At 39.9% G+C, this 17,275-nt stretch overlaps 1 protein-coding gene across 2 annotated transcripts; it reads left to right on the forward strand.

Moving 5' to 3' along the window:
- The first annotated feature begins 1,760 nt into the window (after positions 1–1,760).
- dyrk2 (dual-specificity tyrosine-(Y)-phosphorylation regulated kinase 2) lies at positions 1,761–14,190 on the forward strand. 2 transcript variants are annotated; one of them, XM_066723628.1, is made up of 3 exons: positions 1,761–1,933; positions 2,843–2,964; positions 8,552–14,190. In XM_066723628.1, exons 1-3 carry the CDS (start codon positions 1,930–1,932, stop codon positions 10,151–10,153), a joined length of 1,728 nt encoding a protein of 575 aa, XP_066579725.1. In that variant the 5' UTR covers positions 1,761–1,929; the 3' UTR covers positions 10,154–14,190. The 2 variants fall into 2 exon arrangements, with proteins under 2 accessions (XP_066579725.1, XP_066579724.1); XM_066723627.1 differs by having other exon boundaries at positions 1,762–2,269.
- Positions 14,191–17,275: the final 3,085 nt, after the last annotated feature.

The raw sequence follows: 17,275 nt of genomic DNA on the forward strand, positions 1-17,275 counted from the left end.
ACAAGGGCCAAATGTTTTCGTTATCTTTAAAACCAACTGATAATCCCTAGAGAGATGCCTGATATGAGCTTCTAATGTTACATCGTAAAAGAAACAGAAGTATTCGTGTGTGTAGTAAAAATGCAGGTCAGTTTTCCTAAACCGGCGTGGTTACAACTTCTAAACACGTTTGATTTTCCCATGGTTTAAAAAACGGGTCTGTCACAGTGTGTCTGGGGACTGTGTGGCAGCATGATAGCCCAGATAGCAGGGGACTGATGTAGAAGAGAGCAGGTGTTCCGAGTTCAATTGGCTCCTGTAGTAGTGGAGCTGATTGTTGTCTGTGTGTGTGCCACGAGGCGAGTGGGTCACCTAATAAATTCCTCTTGAAGACACCAGTGAGAGTGGCTTCATTCCTTCACCCAAGGCCTATGCTACAATATCAGCTGATGCCCTAACCCAAAACAGATCGTGTACACTAAATACACAATGTAACTAGATAATCATAACAAACAAAGGCGATGCCAGGTCCATGCATGGCCAATGACCGTGAAAACCCTGGAGTCGAGCACTATATCACTGTTGACTACAGGACACCCCCTAGTGGGTAGTATTTGAAAAAAAGTATCCTCAGAATCGCCCCTAGATTTATTTTTTAATTTATTTTACCAGGGCCAAGAAATGTGTAGACTTGTAGAACATTCCCGCCTATAGAAAACTATTAAAACAAACATTGAGATTCTGTTGGAGGGAACAATCAAGTTGCAGAGTTAAAAAGATAATGAATGCAATGCTGTATGTGATATTATTTATAATTTAAAATAATCTAGTATAATTTTCCTGTCAGTCTCTTCATATAGGGTTACAGAATCCTAAAATCGTGGCATTTGTAGTGTTGAAACAAAACTAAAACATGCAAATCTTGAATAATGAACCTTCTGTTTTGTAAGTGGCCTGTCCACCCCAACTACTCTTATATTTCTTAGCAGATCCCCTTATTCAGGTCAGCTTATCACATTAATTTTACACACAATTACATTAATGAAGCTGGGTTTTTACTGGAGCAATCTAGGTAAAGTTCCTTACTTCAACACCTTCCCCCACCTGGGACTGAACCCAGGACCTTCAGCTCAGGAGTCCCTAAACACAACTGCACACTGTTGCAAAAATATGTGGCAATCAGTCAATCACAGAATAGTGCATTTGAGAGGAAGCTCAAATTTGAATTGCTTAAATACTCCAGAATTTTGCATTTGTAAGGAATTACACAGGTATATATGCACATTTTAATTGCAGTGCCTATCCCGTTCACAGAAACACACATGCATCCAACAGTATCCTCGCCAGTTGCTTAACAGTGTAGAAAACTCAGTGTACATATGCATTGTGAACTCTCCCCCCAGTGCAAATATTGAACAACATTGTAAAAGGACTTGTTTAAACGCCTCTGTAAAAATAGAGCAGAATAAAAATACAACTGCAGTTGAAGAGGTGGGAATTGGATACACTTTTCTTTTAATACACGTTTTTATACTGGCAGTGACTCATATAACCTGATTGGGGTTGCCTTGTCGGGTCGGGTGGGGGGTGTGGGGGGCGATTGGAAATGTTTACAGATTTTTTTTTTCTTCTTCCACGTCTGTCTGGAGTGAGTCAGGAGAGCTCGCCCGCCCCCATCCACTAGCTTTACCCAAGCCCGGTGGCGATGAGTGCGCACTGTGTTGGGAAGTCAGTCGGAGTACAGTAACTGATGTTGAGCGTAATAATGGGTGGGTTCTTGTTTCCCCCCCCCCCCCCTGTCTGGGACTGTTGAAACCACGCTGCCTTTTCCTCCCGGAAGCCTGGCTGTCATTGTTGTGCGTCTGGAGAGTTTAGTTTCACTTAGCAACTGATCCAGCCACGGTGCCCTGGTGAGAGGCAGAGCCGAGCCGCGGTGCTGCCCGGGTGTGCATGCGTGAGTGCGGCAGCGCAGTAGTGCGGTGGCCGGAGCCCTGGGACGTGTTTCTTTTTGAAAACTTGAAAATGCATGGATCGTAGAGCCCCTTTATTTGTCGTTGGTGGCATTGGTTTTGCAGACGATGGTTGCGCGATCCGGGGTGTCGGTGTTTGTGGATGCGAGCCTAGGGTCTGCGGTGGGGGATGCGAGTCTGGATGTAGCTGATTGGAGTAACAGGGTTGGCGATCAGAGAGCCGAGGGGGAGGAGGGGAAACACTGAAGTGGGTTTTACTGTGTGTGACTCTCCAGCGGCCATGTTAACCAAGAAGCCCTCCGCTGCCGTCTGCCCAACTGGTAAGGAGGGAGAGCCGGGGAGCCGAGAGCGCAGAGAAACCCGTGTAAAGTGCGTTTCTGTGCAGATTGCGCCCATCGCGGACGCCGCCGCAGATCTGATGGCTCTGCAGGGCCTTTAACACGTAGCACTGCTTTATTCTGTATTATTATTATTATTATTATTATTATTGACCAGATCGGTGTGAGATTGGGGATTTAGATTTAATTTGGGGGCGGTGGATTATTTTAATGGCGATTGCCTCTTTGCCAGAGACATGTTTTCTGATGTTTTTGTTGCACTTGGAGAGGAGAAGTGAATGGCATGTAAACCAGTTGCTGTTGGGTGGCAGCTTTTTTTCGGAGGGGTGGCACAGGAGTTACTTTTCAGTGTAAATTAATGTAATCCGGAGAGGAAGAGATTTACACCTAAAATGACCCCGGCGCTTTTGCCCTTTTTTTTCCCCTCCCCAGGATTATCTCCCATGCTACTGCCAGATCTAAATATAAACGTGTACAGTACAGCTTCACCGCGGGCGGTTTGGGTGTATTTGTATGTGTTCAAAGAGTGTTGACTTTTTTTCTCCCCCATGACAGGCAAAGGGGGTGAGGGTGTTTGCCAGCTGCAGTCTTCCCCCGGGGGTGTCCGGGCCGGAGCAGGGAGCGACCCGCCATCGCCCGTCTCTTTACCGCCGCTCAGGAACAGCAACGCGCACACGGTACGGGCAGCCAACGCGACACATCCTTTCATTTGAATTATTTTTATTTTAATAGCTGTCCTGTCTCACCTCAATATAATATATAAAGCAGCAGCGTATTGCATAGTGTCGTTTGAATGGTCAAACCCTGTGACACTTTAGAAATGGGGAAACTGACCTGTAACGCTGGTGGAAGTGATTTTTTTTTATTGCATTTGTTTCATTGAGTCCAGTGTGTAATATTGTAACCATCTAGGGTTGGATACAACAGCGAAGAGCTTCTTTGTTTCCCACTGATTTTAACTAGAGCTGTTATAACCACAAGGTCACATGAGATACAGACACAGGGGGTCCGGGATTTTATTATCATATAATAATAAAGTCAACATGCAAATAAAGGTGGCTGAGCAGGGAGATGTCTCTTTGAGATGTGTTTTTCTATCTTTATTCCTGATCATACGTTCAGGCGACCGATAATTACATTTCCCATTGTAAGATATCAATATTTGACATTGCATTTTTAATATGTGGAGTATAATCTAATCATGCATAATGCACTTTCTTCGCTTGCGATATTATATCCTGTGTAATTGGAAAAACTGCATTGTAGGGATTTGTTTTTAAGTAAATGAACCAACTATTTGAATATAGACTGCGCTTTTTTTTGGGTCTCGCATAGCGTGTGTGTATTTGAATGTGTATTTGCCAGTGCGGTCAATGCAGTGTCCATTGAGCCCCTCGCAGGCCCAGGTTAATGCATTGTGTTTGCAGGTTGACATGCGTGGGGGATGGGTGACAGACGAGGGTGTCTGTGGATATATATCACACAGATGTACCAGCAGTCATTTTTGGCATTTAAAGAAACACGCCCCAAATAAATGCACACGTATAAGCATCGAAACTACACGATCTGTCCTGTTCATTTAGTAATTCAATGTATATGCAGCCATTATTTAACAAAGGGATGTATGCTGTGGTTGTAAACCTGACGATAGCAGCACATTCAAATGATATCCGAGGTGAATGCATGTTCTGTGTAGACCACACGGTCTTTCTAACCACGCATCCCTTTGTTTAATCTATTTTGTTTAATGCCTTACAATTAAAAAAACAAAGCTACAATTATAATTGGAAACTATGTAATGACCATGGTGCCAGCAGATTACACTTCCACCAGCCTAAGCAAGCACATAAGGAGGGGTAGTTATAATTAGTTTCTTACTCTAAATGTAATATTGTAGATGTAGTTTCACATTATGTAAGCTACAAATCACCGACATGGATCAGTGCCTGCAAAGTAAAAGATTATGCTTAATAGGGTTAACTGAGTGTGCTTTCTACCCCCCCTCAGCTGTCCAGACTGAATGTACAAAGGACAGTGAGTCTTGAACAGGCAAATCTGTGTGTAGTTATTAAAAACAAAAGACGGTGCCTGCTGATTTTTGTGTTTCAGTCTTGTTTTTAAGAAGCGCTGTGATCATGGGAAATGTATATCTAGTCCAGCTGACAGACGTGTTGCAAAAGCAAACGTGTGTGTGTGTGTGTGTGTGTGGCGATGGGGGTGGGTGGTGGGGGGGGAGACACAACACAAGGAAATGTAAACGTGTACAGTGCTTGTTCACAAACGAGTGTGATCACATTCTAACATATCCAAAACACAAAGAGCTGCCTCTGGTAGCAGTGAGAATGTATTTATTATTGCATTTCTAAACTTGATTTAATTTGTCTTGTGACTTGTATAAAACATACAATTAAGAAATAAATTAGTTTCCTTGTAGTCATGATATAGTTTGCTTCTACAAATGTAGATTTTACTGTACAGTAATGCAGTGACAATCAATTATTCAACCTTTATGCATAACACAACCCCTTCAGATATCCAGATAACACCGAAATGGGTGTGGGAGACAGTGTAAGCCATATTAAAGTATTCTCACATTCATATTTATTACAATCCAACTTTACTGGACATGCACTTCTTGAGACTTGAGGTTCTTGTAACCCTTCACAAACATTGACAAGGTTGAATTAAAAAATTAACCTTTCATCCTGAACTGATATCCTGCTCATGTTTGGTCAAAGATTCTCTGTAACTTCTACATAACTTGCCAATTTGACTGACAAGTTGCCTCGAGGCTAAATTAAAGGAAGTGACCCTGGGAAATACCAGTGTGGCACAGATCAAAGAGCACAATCCTCAATCACTGACCTTCGCAAGACACGTGCCATGCGTTTATGTTTTCACTGCACACTTTCTGGCAACTCTAATTGATTAATTTATGATTATATTTCTCAGAATGTACAGAATCTCTTGGTTCAGCTGTAGTTCTTAGCTTTACAGATTTGTTTTTAGATTTTTTTTCATCATAGGCAAGACTCCGAATCCTGCGTGAATTGTAATTATTTCCTATTAGTCTTTATGAACTGAGGCTAATTTAGGAAACACAGATTATACAACGGTGGTTAAAATCGAAAGGTGGACAGCAGCTTAAGGGTATGTTCTCTCTGCATCTGGGTGTTACCTAAGAGATCTTTAATTACTGCTCTCTTTCTGTATGTATGCAAAGGAACACTTATAGAATTTAAAACCAGTCAGACATGTTTTGCGAATCGGTTGCGATTCACAACGCTCATTTGTTTCTTGTGCACGTACCAAATAGGACCTCTGAATATAAGATAATCCAATTAAGACATAATTATTTGGATTGAACAGGTGGCTAGTTAATTACCTGGAAGCCTTTTGGTCATGCTTCCATGGAATTTGAACTGTTTAACTAACGACACCTGGTAAACAAAATCTTCACCAGTAGCTGATAACTATCATAACTAACATATCAGCTACTGGTGAATATCTTGTGTTCCTGGTTTTGTTTTTCACATTCTGAAGCTGTAAATATGAGTTGTAAATATGCAGATGCATTTATTTTAACCAAACATACTTGTAGCACAGAGCTTCCTGCGTCACTGACACTCCTTTGATAAGGACCCCATACATTTGTAGGTTTAAAAATAGAACAAGGGAAACAGCTGTAAGTCAAAGCTGTTGGAGATGTTAGTGTTGATATGTGAAGTTTCATGGGAACACCATCGTTAGATCCTGAATGTGAAATACAGTGCTGTATAGGAGAGGTCTCTGCTTCTGTAACAAGCGCTTGCTGTGGATTGTGTTGTAGAGTAGATTGTATGACATCAAGAGAAGTGTTAACAAAATGTGCAGATGAGCCAACGAAGAGAAGTGTGGCCTGTACAGGAGTCAATGAATGCTCCCTGTAAACAACTGTCAAATCCAAATATTGCTCCTTGCTCATGGTTATGCAGCAGCAAGTGTCATTGGAGAAATAGATGGTATTGGGGTCCTGTCAATATCCAAGTGACATTGCATACTCTCTGAAGTCTTTCCACTAGGAAAGTATGGGGAAAAGCCAAATGTACTCGATAATCCTCATGGAACACATTTCTCCATACTATAATGGGCAAATCTCTTTAATACGTCCTTCCCTTACTTTCAAAATTGTTTGGCCTGCTTATATTTTTAGCACATATCTTGGCATTTGCGTGTTGATGTAGCTGCTGCCGTTGATGAGAATTGTTCATTTCAAAGCATGCAAATGTTTGAAGGGCTCCATGGTCACCAGGATACTTTGAGACGGGTACGGGTTTTGAAATCTGCACTGAAACTGAAATAAATGAACATGAAAGTTAGGCATTGCAACTTTGCCTAGATTAATCTTGGTGAATAATTACTGTGCACAGGAATGGTTGATACTGGTGAGGTGTGCGCCATTTCTGCCGACAAGTAAAAGGCTGATCGACATTACTGATTGGATCATCCGAGAGCTTGCACATTTGCCTCTATATGAGATTTTTTACTAATTACCAGGAGATCAATAGTGACTTTACCATATTAATAACAAACAACACAAAATAAACATTAGGTGACCACCTAGCAATACCAATGTTATCAGCCTTAGTTTATTTTTATTGCAGTGCAACAGTACCTAATTTAGTAACAGTGTAATCCCTGATTTTATTGTTAACGTCTTTCCTTTTAAAAGTGCCTTTAAAACCTTGTCCTGTAACAAAGCATCCTGGTGACTGGAGCCATATGGTCAAGTATGCAAAACAGACTGTTATGAGTCTGATGAAGGCTAGAACAAGTGGTCATGTAGGCAATGTTCTTCAGTAATTAAACTTAACTTGAAAAGTCATGTGAATTTATCAACAGATTCTAAAACGAGGAAAGAGATTTTTTTTTTATTCGGTTTAGTTTTTTGTTGGAATTGCATTTATTGGCACTGACACTGTTCAGCTGTTTTATCCAAAAGAGTCATGTGATACATTTCATTATTGATGCTGTTACTGGCATTATGGAGCATAACGGTCTATAATGATTAATTTCAAAATGTGCACAGTTCAATGTGGAACCAGACAATCTGCAGTTATGGAGATAAGTGTTTTGGACACAGATTTAAAAACACTGAGGTCCCCTGATTTGTTATATAGCCTAAATAAGGAATTATTTTAAATGCATCGTATGTAGTGCAACAGATTAGCAGTAACACTTGAACAGTCTCCTTTTACAAGACCTAAAGGACTAGGCCTACTTAAAAATGGCAGGGGATAAAATATATGTAAGGAATGGGGGGAAATTAATGCAGAGCAAGTTTCTAAAGGGCCTCTCAGCAAATTCAAGTAGTTGTTTGAACATGTTCTATAAGAGGATAAAATAAACAACAATAATGCAGTCGATGGTTTTGCAGAAACAATACATTCGTGTTGGAGAGGCACACATTTAAATGACTGATTCACAAAGCTAATAGAGGAACACTGGTGAATTCCTTAAAAAGCTAAACAGGCTGTGACAGTGAAAACAGCATGCATACGGAGCCCTTCACATCACGGAAATTAGCATTTAAGTGGAAGTAGAAGAGCAGGAAATGTATTATCATTACTATTATTCTGTTAACATTAAATCAGAAGCCCATTTACATTGTTATGAACTTGAAATTGGCTAGCTGTGAGTCATGATATTTACAATATACAATCCACATACAAGTTCCAGTAATAAGCTTTCTTGGAGATGCCTCGTAAAGTCTGAAATTGTTTTTGAATTTGTAATGTGAATGATTCCATCAGTTTTCACACCCCTTTGCTTTTTTAACCTGTGGTTTTGTAAGGTATCCATTTTGTCGATATTCCAGACTAAAACAACTCCAGGACAATATGTGTTTTAAATTAAGATTATTGAGTTTTCCTAAAGCTGATTTTTGTCACTTTGTTATTGTAAAATTGTAAAATTGTAAAAGGCGTTATTGTGCCATGTCCATGAATGCAAGTAGGAAAGAACAGGGAAGCCCAGAACAATGTTTCATTAATTTGCTTTTAACTTGTAACCCAATTTGTGTTGGTTTTTTTCCTTCAGCTTATTAAATTGTTTAAATAGATTTCTGTGTTCTGTATGACTTCTTAGTCTTTGTATATTAAATGATGATGTAAAAGCCTTTAATTTCCCTTACTTGCCAAACATAAGGGAATCCCAGGCACTTAACTGTTTGAACCTTTCTTCATCTGGAAGTAAGATGCTAATTGTCATTTCTGTCCTTTTCAGCTCGGAGGCAATAAGCACACCATGAACGACCACCTGCACATTGGTAACCACCAGCAGATCCATGTCCAACAGCTGTTTGAAGACAACAGCAACAAGCGGACGGTTTTGGCGGCTCAGCCCAACGGGCTCACGCCAGTGGGTAAGGCGGGCCTGCCCTCGGTGCAGGACAGGCAGCTGGAGAGTGCCCACCGCCGCCAGGGCAGCTCCAGCTCCCTCAAGTCCTCCGATGGGACAGGGAAGTCCAAACCCGCCCCCATGACACCCGAGCAAGCCATGAAGCAATACATGCCCAAGCTGACAGCGTTCGAGCACCACGAGATCTTCAGCTACCCGGAGATCTACTTCACGGGTCCAATCGCGAAGAAGCGGCAGGGTGTCATCGGGGGCACCAACAATGGGGGCTACGACGACGACCAGGGCTCCTACATCCACGTGCCCCACGACCACATTGCCTATCGCTACGAGGTGCTAAAGGTCATCGGCAAGGGCAGCTTCGGCCAGGTGGTGAAGGCCTACGACCATAAAACGCACCAGCACGTGGCGCTGAAGATGGTGCGCAACGAGAAGCGTTTCCATAGGCAGGCGGCCGAGGAGATCCGCATCCTGGAGCACCTCCGCAAGCAGGACAAGGACACCACCATGAATGTCATCCACATGCTGGAGAACTTCACATTCCGCAACCACATCTGCATGACGTTCGAGCTGCTCAGCATGAACCTCTACGAGCTGATCAAGAAGAACAAGTTCCAGGGCTTCAGCCTCCCGCTGGTGCGCAAGTTCGCCCACTCCATCTTGCAGTGCTTGGATGCTTTGCACAAGAACCGAATCATCCACTGTGACCTTAAACCAGAGAACATCCTGTTGAAGCAGCAGGGCAGGAGTGGGATTAAGGTGATCGACTTCGGCTCCAGCTGCTATGAACATCAGCGTGTCTACACGTACATACAGTCGCGTTTCTACCGAGCGCCAGAGGTCATACTGGGGTCACGGTATGGCATGCCCATTGACATGTGGAGCCTGGGGTGTATACTAGCAGAGTTACTGACGGGTTACCCTCTCTTGCCCGGGGAAGACGAAGGGGACCAACTGGCGTGCATGATCGAGCTGCTCGGCATGCCCACGCAAAAGCTGTTGGATGCTTCGAAAAGAGCCAAAAATTTTGTCAGCTCCAAGGGTTACCCCCGGTACTGCACTGTTACCACCCTGCCGGACAGCTCGGTGGTCTTGAACGGTGGACGCTCCCGCAGGGGGAAGCTGAGGGGCCCTCCGGGGAGTAAGGAGTGGGTGACGGCTCTGAAGGGCTGTGACGATCCGCTTTTCTTGGACTTCCTGAAACAGTGTCTAGAGTGGGATCCCTCTCTACGTATGACACCCAGCCAGGCCTTGCGCCACCCCTGGCTCAGGAGACGCTTGCCAAAACCCCCTACTGGGGAAAAAAGCTCCATTAAGCGAATCACGGAGAGCTCTGGTGCTATTACGTCAATTTCAAAATTACCTCCAACTTCGGGATCGGCCTCAAAGCTAAGGACTAATTTGGCACAGATGACCGATGCCAATGGGAATATTCAGCAAAGGACAGTGTTGCCAAAATTAGTCAGCTGAACTTGAATTTGTTCAGCCTGGTAATTTTCTTTTTTTTTTAAGGGAATAAATGTCATATTTATATGAAGAACGGGGGAAAAAAGTTACCAGATCACTGGGCCTTATTCAAGTTTGTTTGAAAGTTTTTAGTTTTCGATTTAATTTTTTTTTTTTGCATAATCACTACGTAATTGTTGGCTTTGTAGCACTTTTTTTGGAAAAGGTTTTAATATATTTATTGAGAAAAACAAATAGGGAATGCTTTTAGGTTTTTGTCTCAGGATTGTATGTAATGTTGCCGGTTGCCAACATTAATGCAGTCATGCCTAATATATTATCAAGCCCAAATTAGCTTTATTTTGTCTGTATTGTAATGACGGGGACAAGTGGAGTGGCTGGCCACTAAGACGTTATTTTGCAAGCGTTTGCTGTTTTAATAAGTAAGCAGCTCAGAAACTCATGTATTTGGAGGATGAAAAATCTTAAGTCTCACTCTGGCACATTGATACGAACAGTTCTAAGATTATAGCTGCTCTTTTTTCGTGCCTCATAAATCTTGTAGCTGCAGCGTTTAAAGTTTGTAAAGTTATTTTCCTCATGATTCAGGAATAGAAGTACGCAAGAAGAGGATGTTTGAGGGATTGCTAGGAGGGAAGGTTGAAGCTTAAAGGAAATTGAGAGAAACATGCAAAAATATTTGTGTTTTATAATTTCTTTTAAGTAAGTTTACATGATGGACTTTGTATGTGCCTAAAATTCTCTTGACATTCCTTTAAAAGAAATTGGAGGAAAGAGTTTATTTTATTTGCATTGTAGAGTCAAGGTCAGTTTTGTAAAAGGGGAAAACCATATATTAATTGTAATTAGCTTAGTTACAATAGCCTGTGAAAGTTAAGAATTATCTTTGGTACCTGTACTTTGGAGTTATAAACTCAGTTTAAAAAAATTAAGCTTTGAATAGTGATGTGTAACTGGCAAAAGAGAGATCCTTGGTGCTTTACCTTTCTTGTAAGGTATTATTTTATAATTTAAGAAATGTATGTCTATGATACAGACATGACTTACTAAAATGATAGATTAATCTTAGTAGCTGACTTGCTAACACTGCACTAGATGTCATTTAAGTGAGACATTTTCCAACTTTCTTCTGTCTTCTGGCTCTCATGATTTACGACCTTAATTAAGAGAGATGTTTTTGTTAATCAGGGTCACAGTGTTTAAATAAGAATATGGTGAATGGAAATGTTGGCAAGATTTTAACCTAGTAATTATTCAGGGCCTGGCAAGATTACGATATTAATTTTTTAATGAAGGTCCCTAAAGAGAGCACTGCATTCACTTGGATATTAGGATCTGTGTTTTTCTTTTTTAACATTAGGATTGTGCAAAGAAGGAGATTTGAAAGAGTGCTGAATGGGGCATTGTGAATTACAGATGCATGTGTCTGTAGGAGCTATAGATTAGCATTCACGTTTTATATGTAATAGAGCAATAGGTCTTGAGTGGGCTTATAAGTATTTGGCAAGAGTTAAAACGCTAAATAGCATCTTCCCTTGTTCGGCCAAAAAGATTGTTTCCGGTAATGTTTTATTTTTTATTTTATTGTATTAAAATAACATTGGTTTCCTGTATTGAAATAGATCTTTAAGACCTAATTTAAGACAAAGTCTATCTAATTAGGTGAAAGAGCATGAGCTTAATTGTTCCTTGTTGTACACAGGCTGGGTAAAAGTTAATGTAAAACCTTTCTAATGGAAGAGTTCCATTTTTAGTCACAGTGCAATTATATGAAAAAGATTGCAGTGAGAATTGGCCATGTTGTGCTACAGCACAAATAAACGATGAATCATTACTGAATTTTTCATTGTTTTAGAAAAGAAAACTCCCATTGAGCAAGATTTGGAGAAAAAAAAACTAGAGATAACAGGTCTACCATTTCTGGTAGCTTTAGGCTTTGTTCCTTTTAAAATTTAATTATACTTGCACGTTTTTTAAAGCTTTGTGTCCGTGTTTTTTATTATTATTATTATTATTATTATTATTATTATTATTATTATTATTATCATCAATTTAACAAATTAGCTCACATAAAACACTACTGGAAACAGTCAAGGGGCCGAATGTGTCTAATGAGCTTGGTTACCATGGAGCGTCTTGTGTTTTGTGAAGGTGTAGTACACAAGTCCATTATCTCCTGCTTGAAGAAACCGATCTATTATTTAAAACGAAAGTAATCTGTTACATCATTGTTTTTCTAAGGAAGCTATCCTTGAATGCCAAGGGCTTTGAGGGGTTATCCTCTGAATAAGCGGACGGGGAGTGCAGCCGCGTTGTTGCCATTCTCTGGAGTCAGTCTCTCTGCTGCTGGTCAGCACCGTTTACCTGTCATTGCAGCTCTCCGGCCACACCGACTGAAACACCAGGCAGCCACTCTGGAAAAGGAGCTAAAGTGGGATTCATTTTTTTAAATGTTTTTGGCATTGACAGTAGTGGGAAAATTAGTGCCCTTAGTTTTAAAACGATGTGCCTTTTGTTATTAATGCCATTTTGTAGGTAATACTTTTCTTATTACTCTACTGTTCCCTTTGACCCTTTGAAGCATTGAGAAACATGTATTTTATGTACTAAAGATCACCAAAATCTCCCCATAACGTCAAGTGGCCTCTGCGATGAGGGAGGATGCGAATGTGGATAGTTAAGGCATAGAAAAGCTCATTTTCTCACCATCACTGACTGAACTTCTCCACAACTAGGCAGGTTTCGTGACTGCAAATAAAAATCAATTGCCTATACTGTTCAAAGGGTTACTGGAGGCATTGTCAGTGCAACTGTTTTTGTCTTAACAACACACTATTAAAGAGGTAGCATCTGTTTTATGATAATCCTAGAAGAGGAAAGTGGGCAGGGTGGGGGGAATCAACTCTACGTTTTTAAATTTTACCTCAGACTGTTGTGATATATTCTCTTGTGATTAAACCCAGGGCATTTGGTATGTACCAAAGTGCATTCCTTTGTACATTTCTGGCTCCAATGAAACACGGCCAGCTGATTTTAATTTTTAAGTTTGGGTGAGAGGCACTTAAGCCACTTTTTATCACTCAAGAGGTGTATCTGGAGCATTTTTATTTGGCTCCAACAAAAAAAATATTGCTTTTTAAAAACTTTAGACTCGGGCCATATTGCATACTTCTGAGAGAAACTGTTACAAAATAAATTACTAATGTAGCATAATTCAAACTTCTGTTCCTTGACGTGGTTGGATGTATCCAGTGTATCTTTTTTCAGTCTACAGTTGATCATTTAGCCCGCCATTACACCGTGGTAGCAGAGTTTTGATAGAACAAGCAGTTTCGTTGAAGATCATTGTATTGAAGGCTTGTACATTTTGCTACTTACTGTCAGCATAGTCATGGATCCTGAACTCAGCTGCTGTTTTAAACAACACTGAAGCGGCAACTTGAGTATTTATTTTTATTTTTATGAGCAACAAATTAGACACGTGTTTTTATTATGCTGCAATGATGTGTACTGTACATATGTGAAATTGACTATGGATTGAATGTGGATGTGTACATATGTATGTATTTTTTTGTGAAATGCTGCTGAAAGCACTACACATGTTGTAGTGGATTTTAAATCTTAGCGGCCAGTTTTATGATACTGTATGTATTGTACAGCTGATGACAGAAGTATAAACCTTTTCTAGTGATCATTTGTTAAATTTTATTGTTGTGGCCAGAAAATTATTTCAAAATATTAATAAAAAAAAAAAGTAAGTTTTAATGTGCTTCTTTACAAATACAGCTTTTACTGTGGACTCTCCTTCCCTCTCAATACAATAGTGCAAAAAAAGAAATAAATGAGTGAACAATTATAGCAATTGCAAAATCCATTTTCATATCGTCACTTCTGCCTTTCTTTTCACTATTCATTTACCACTGTAGGCAGTGCTCTGCAAGAAGTCCAAATGATCTGTGGAAGACTACTTTACTTAAAACATTAATGAGAGAGACATATTTATAAATTATTCAGACAATAAAATTGTTTTTTTTTCTTAATCATCAGTTTATTGTGTTTCTTCCTTTCTTAGTATATTTAAACATGAGGTATATTTAAGATTCCTAAGTGTACTCTGAAACTTGATTGCCAGAGTATTTGCTACTGAAACTATAATCCTAGCACACAATTCTGGCTTTTGTCTTATGCCGAAAGTGTATGTATCTATGTTTGATTAGCGTCCTTTTGTATGTGTTTTGTTCTTTAAAACAATCCCGCTTTGTTGAGGAATAGGTGGCAGCCCATCTGTTGGTCATGCTGAATATTGGGATGGAATAAATAAAACTACCATTCATTTGGACATAGGTGTATGTAAAGAAGCAATTTTCCCTGGGAATAAAGAACTCCATTGACTGCTCACTGACAGAGGAAAACCTTAAACAAAGATGCTATGCATTGAAGACGGAATATTATATTTGACTTGACAAGTCAAGATTCGTAATGCATATCAAGTGTTGTATAATTCTGCAGATCTGACAAATCTGTGACATCAGTAGAATATGCCTGTTTACAAATTCACAGCTTCAAAACCTTACACTCTCTGAAGTCTGAAACACATGTATTTGTACTGTACAAGAAAAAAAAATATTTGGAATGATGGGCAGGGACACTAGACTGTAAACAGACTTATGCTTTTTATTAAGAAATTTGCAGTGTTCAAATATGCAAACTCACTGCAAAGATAAGAGCTCCTGAAATGTCCTGTTGTAGAAACATTGTTTTCATGAACTTGTCCCATGTATGCCAGGACTCAATTCAAGAAATCTTGTTTGTTTGACCACATATTTATTATTTCCTGTTCATCTTTGATTGGAGCACTGAATTCACATTAACTAAAACTGAAATCGGGGGTTGACGTTTACAACATTGATACTAGACACAGACAGGACCTTAGCTCAACCGTGGTTAAAGTTAATTTGACCCAAAAGTTGATCCTCTACAGAAGGTGAGAATTATATTTCCTTGTCAACCCATACAGATAGGGGTCCGAGAACAGCGCATGAAAAATGACAGGCATTCAGTTTCCTGGCATTGTTAATGGCGGCTAATTTGTGCATCAGCTGTTATGGAGCCGAGTAATAACATTTTACGTTTCTTTACTCCTTCACATTCCTACAATGCCCCAGTACACATTTACTTTACTCTAAATGTGTGAACTGAAAGAGCGTGCTGTCTTATAATTGATTTAAATTTGAAATATAAATAAATTGAATATTTCTTAGTGTGAAAGCCATTGGGAATCGTTCACGACCAGTCTAATGCATTCATAATCTTGACAGCACTAAACATTCACTTCCTGCTGAAATGTGCTTTAAAGGTTTATGAAGTCTTTGTCTGCAATATAAAATTGTGTTAAGTCCTTATTTGAAACATCCACTTGTGGCCCTAAAGGGAAATAAACAAACAAGGGAACATATTTCTCTATTATCTTTAATTTGCCTAGAGATGCACAGTGTTCAGTGGTTCTCTGTAATTAGTCATTGTCTGGAATTCACTCTTTGAAATCTATTCTGTTGAGAGTTTGTGATGGGTCATTCATGGATTGCATTTCTGTTGTTTAAAATGATGCAGCATTCTCCTAGTTGCCCTCCAGCACATAGGAACCTCGTATGTTTGTGTATCAGGTAAAACAAAGTTAAACGCAGTGAGAAGCTCAACAGAGAGTGTCATTCTGTCCATTAACCAGCTACTCTAGGGGTGTGAAAATGTAATGTTTGGGAACTGCTCTGTTAAATAGCAACAAGATTATGATAACACATTCCTTTAGGTGTTTGTTTGCCAGAGATGGGGTTGCTTGGTCTTCTGCCTTCTGTTGTATTTAGAGATAATTCAATCCAGAGAGACCTCTCAGAGCTGTTAATCCATGGACATGTCAGTCAATTGAATAGAAGCATTTTCAAATTCATACAGACATTTACATGAGCATCAAAATTCAGATATATTAATCTAGATAGGAAGCACAGGGAAGCAAAAACAGTTGTTAACAGTGCATGCTAGTGTTTGTAATGTGTTAGTCTAGGCTCGGTGGGGATTTAAAGATTGTTTAGAGATGTTGAGAGTTGTCTTCTGAAATATTAAGCAATTGACCCCTTAGTGACAATCAGCATGATCATGCTAATCAAAATCAGTGTTACAAATAAGTATTAGGGCCTACATATGAATTAAACATGATATAAGACACAGTGTCTCCACAGTGTCTCCTGTCTATGCCGGGGTCTTGAGTTCCCTAACAGAAGGAACATTTTAACCTACCAGACAATGGTTTACAGTACTTGCAATACTTGGTTTTCCATCCATCCTGTCTCCAGCCAATAACACAAATGTACTGTATTTTTACTTCTTAGAGGTCAGAAACATTACAATTGTCAATATCATGCCTTTCTGTCAAATCACAATAGTAAACCAAGATGTTATCTTGCCTTATTTGATCTAGTAAATAAAGTAGCAGTGAGAATGGCATAATTCGTTCCTGAAAAGGTCCAACCCCATGGTGTTTAAAATGATCCAGTGAGAAACATTCAGCAGAATGAAGCTGGTGTACTCTTGTGTCCATTTGGATCAAATCAGATAAATACATTGAGCCGTGGCCCCCATCCTTAGGCCGGCAGTTGAGGTTTGTGGCGCTGCTGAAAAAGTGCTTCATGGCTGAGATGGTTTCAACTGGCTGGTGATCATAGATAATATTCAGATAATATGGAAAGCAACCAGGTAAGGTGAGATGACCCCTTTTAAATCTGAAAGGCCAAGGGCATATGCAAAATAATATGTTTGTGTTATCATTCATTGCTCTCTGCTTGAAGATGAAGTTGGGTTATTATGCAATTATGCAATGCTTAAAGGATTAAAGTGTTTAATACTGACCTTCAAGTTCATTCACTCCCTCAATTGTGCACACCTTCTCAGTACATTCTGCAATGGATTGTTTTTGTCTTGTAACGGTAAGGGCTGCTATTCTAGACCCAATCACTTCACTATAACAGAGCACATACGCTCCATATATGTTGTGGCATTAATGCAAATGTGAAGTCATATCTTTAAATCCTGAGGCAAGCAAGCATGATTGGCCTCAATAATATCCTAAATAAC

The sequence above is a fragment of the Amia ocellicauda genome, chromosome 15, assembly GCF_036373705.1.
Source record: "Amia ocellicauda isolate fAmiCal2 chromosome 15, fAmiCal2.hap1, whole genome shotgun sequence".
Classification (NCBI taxonomy): domain Eukaryota; kingdom Metazoa; phylum Chordata; class Actinopteri; order Amiiformes; family Amiidae; genus Amia; species Amia ocellicauda.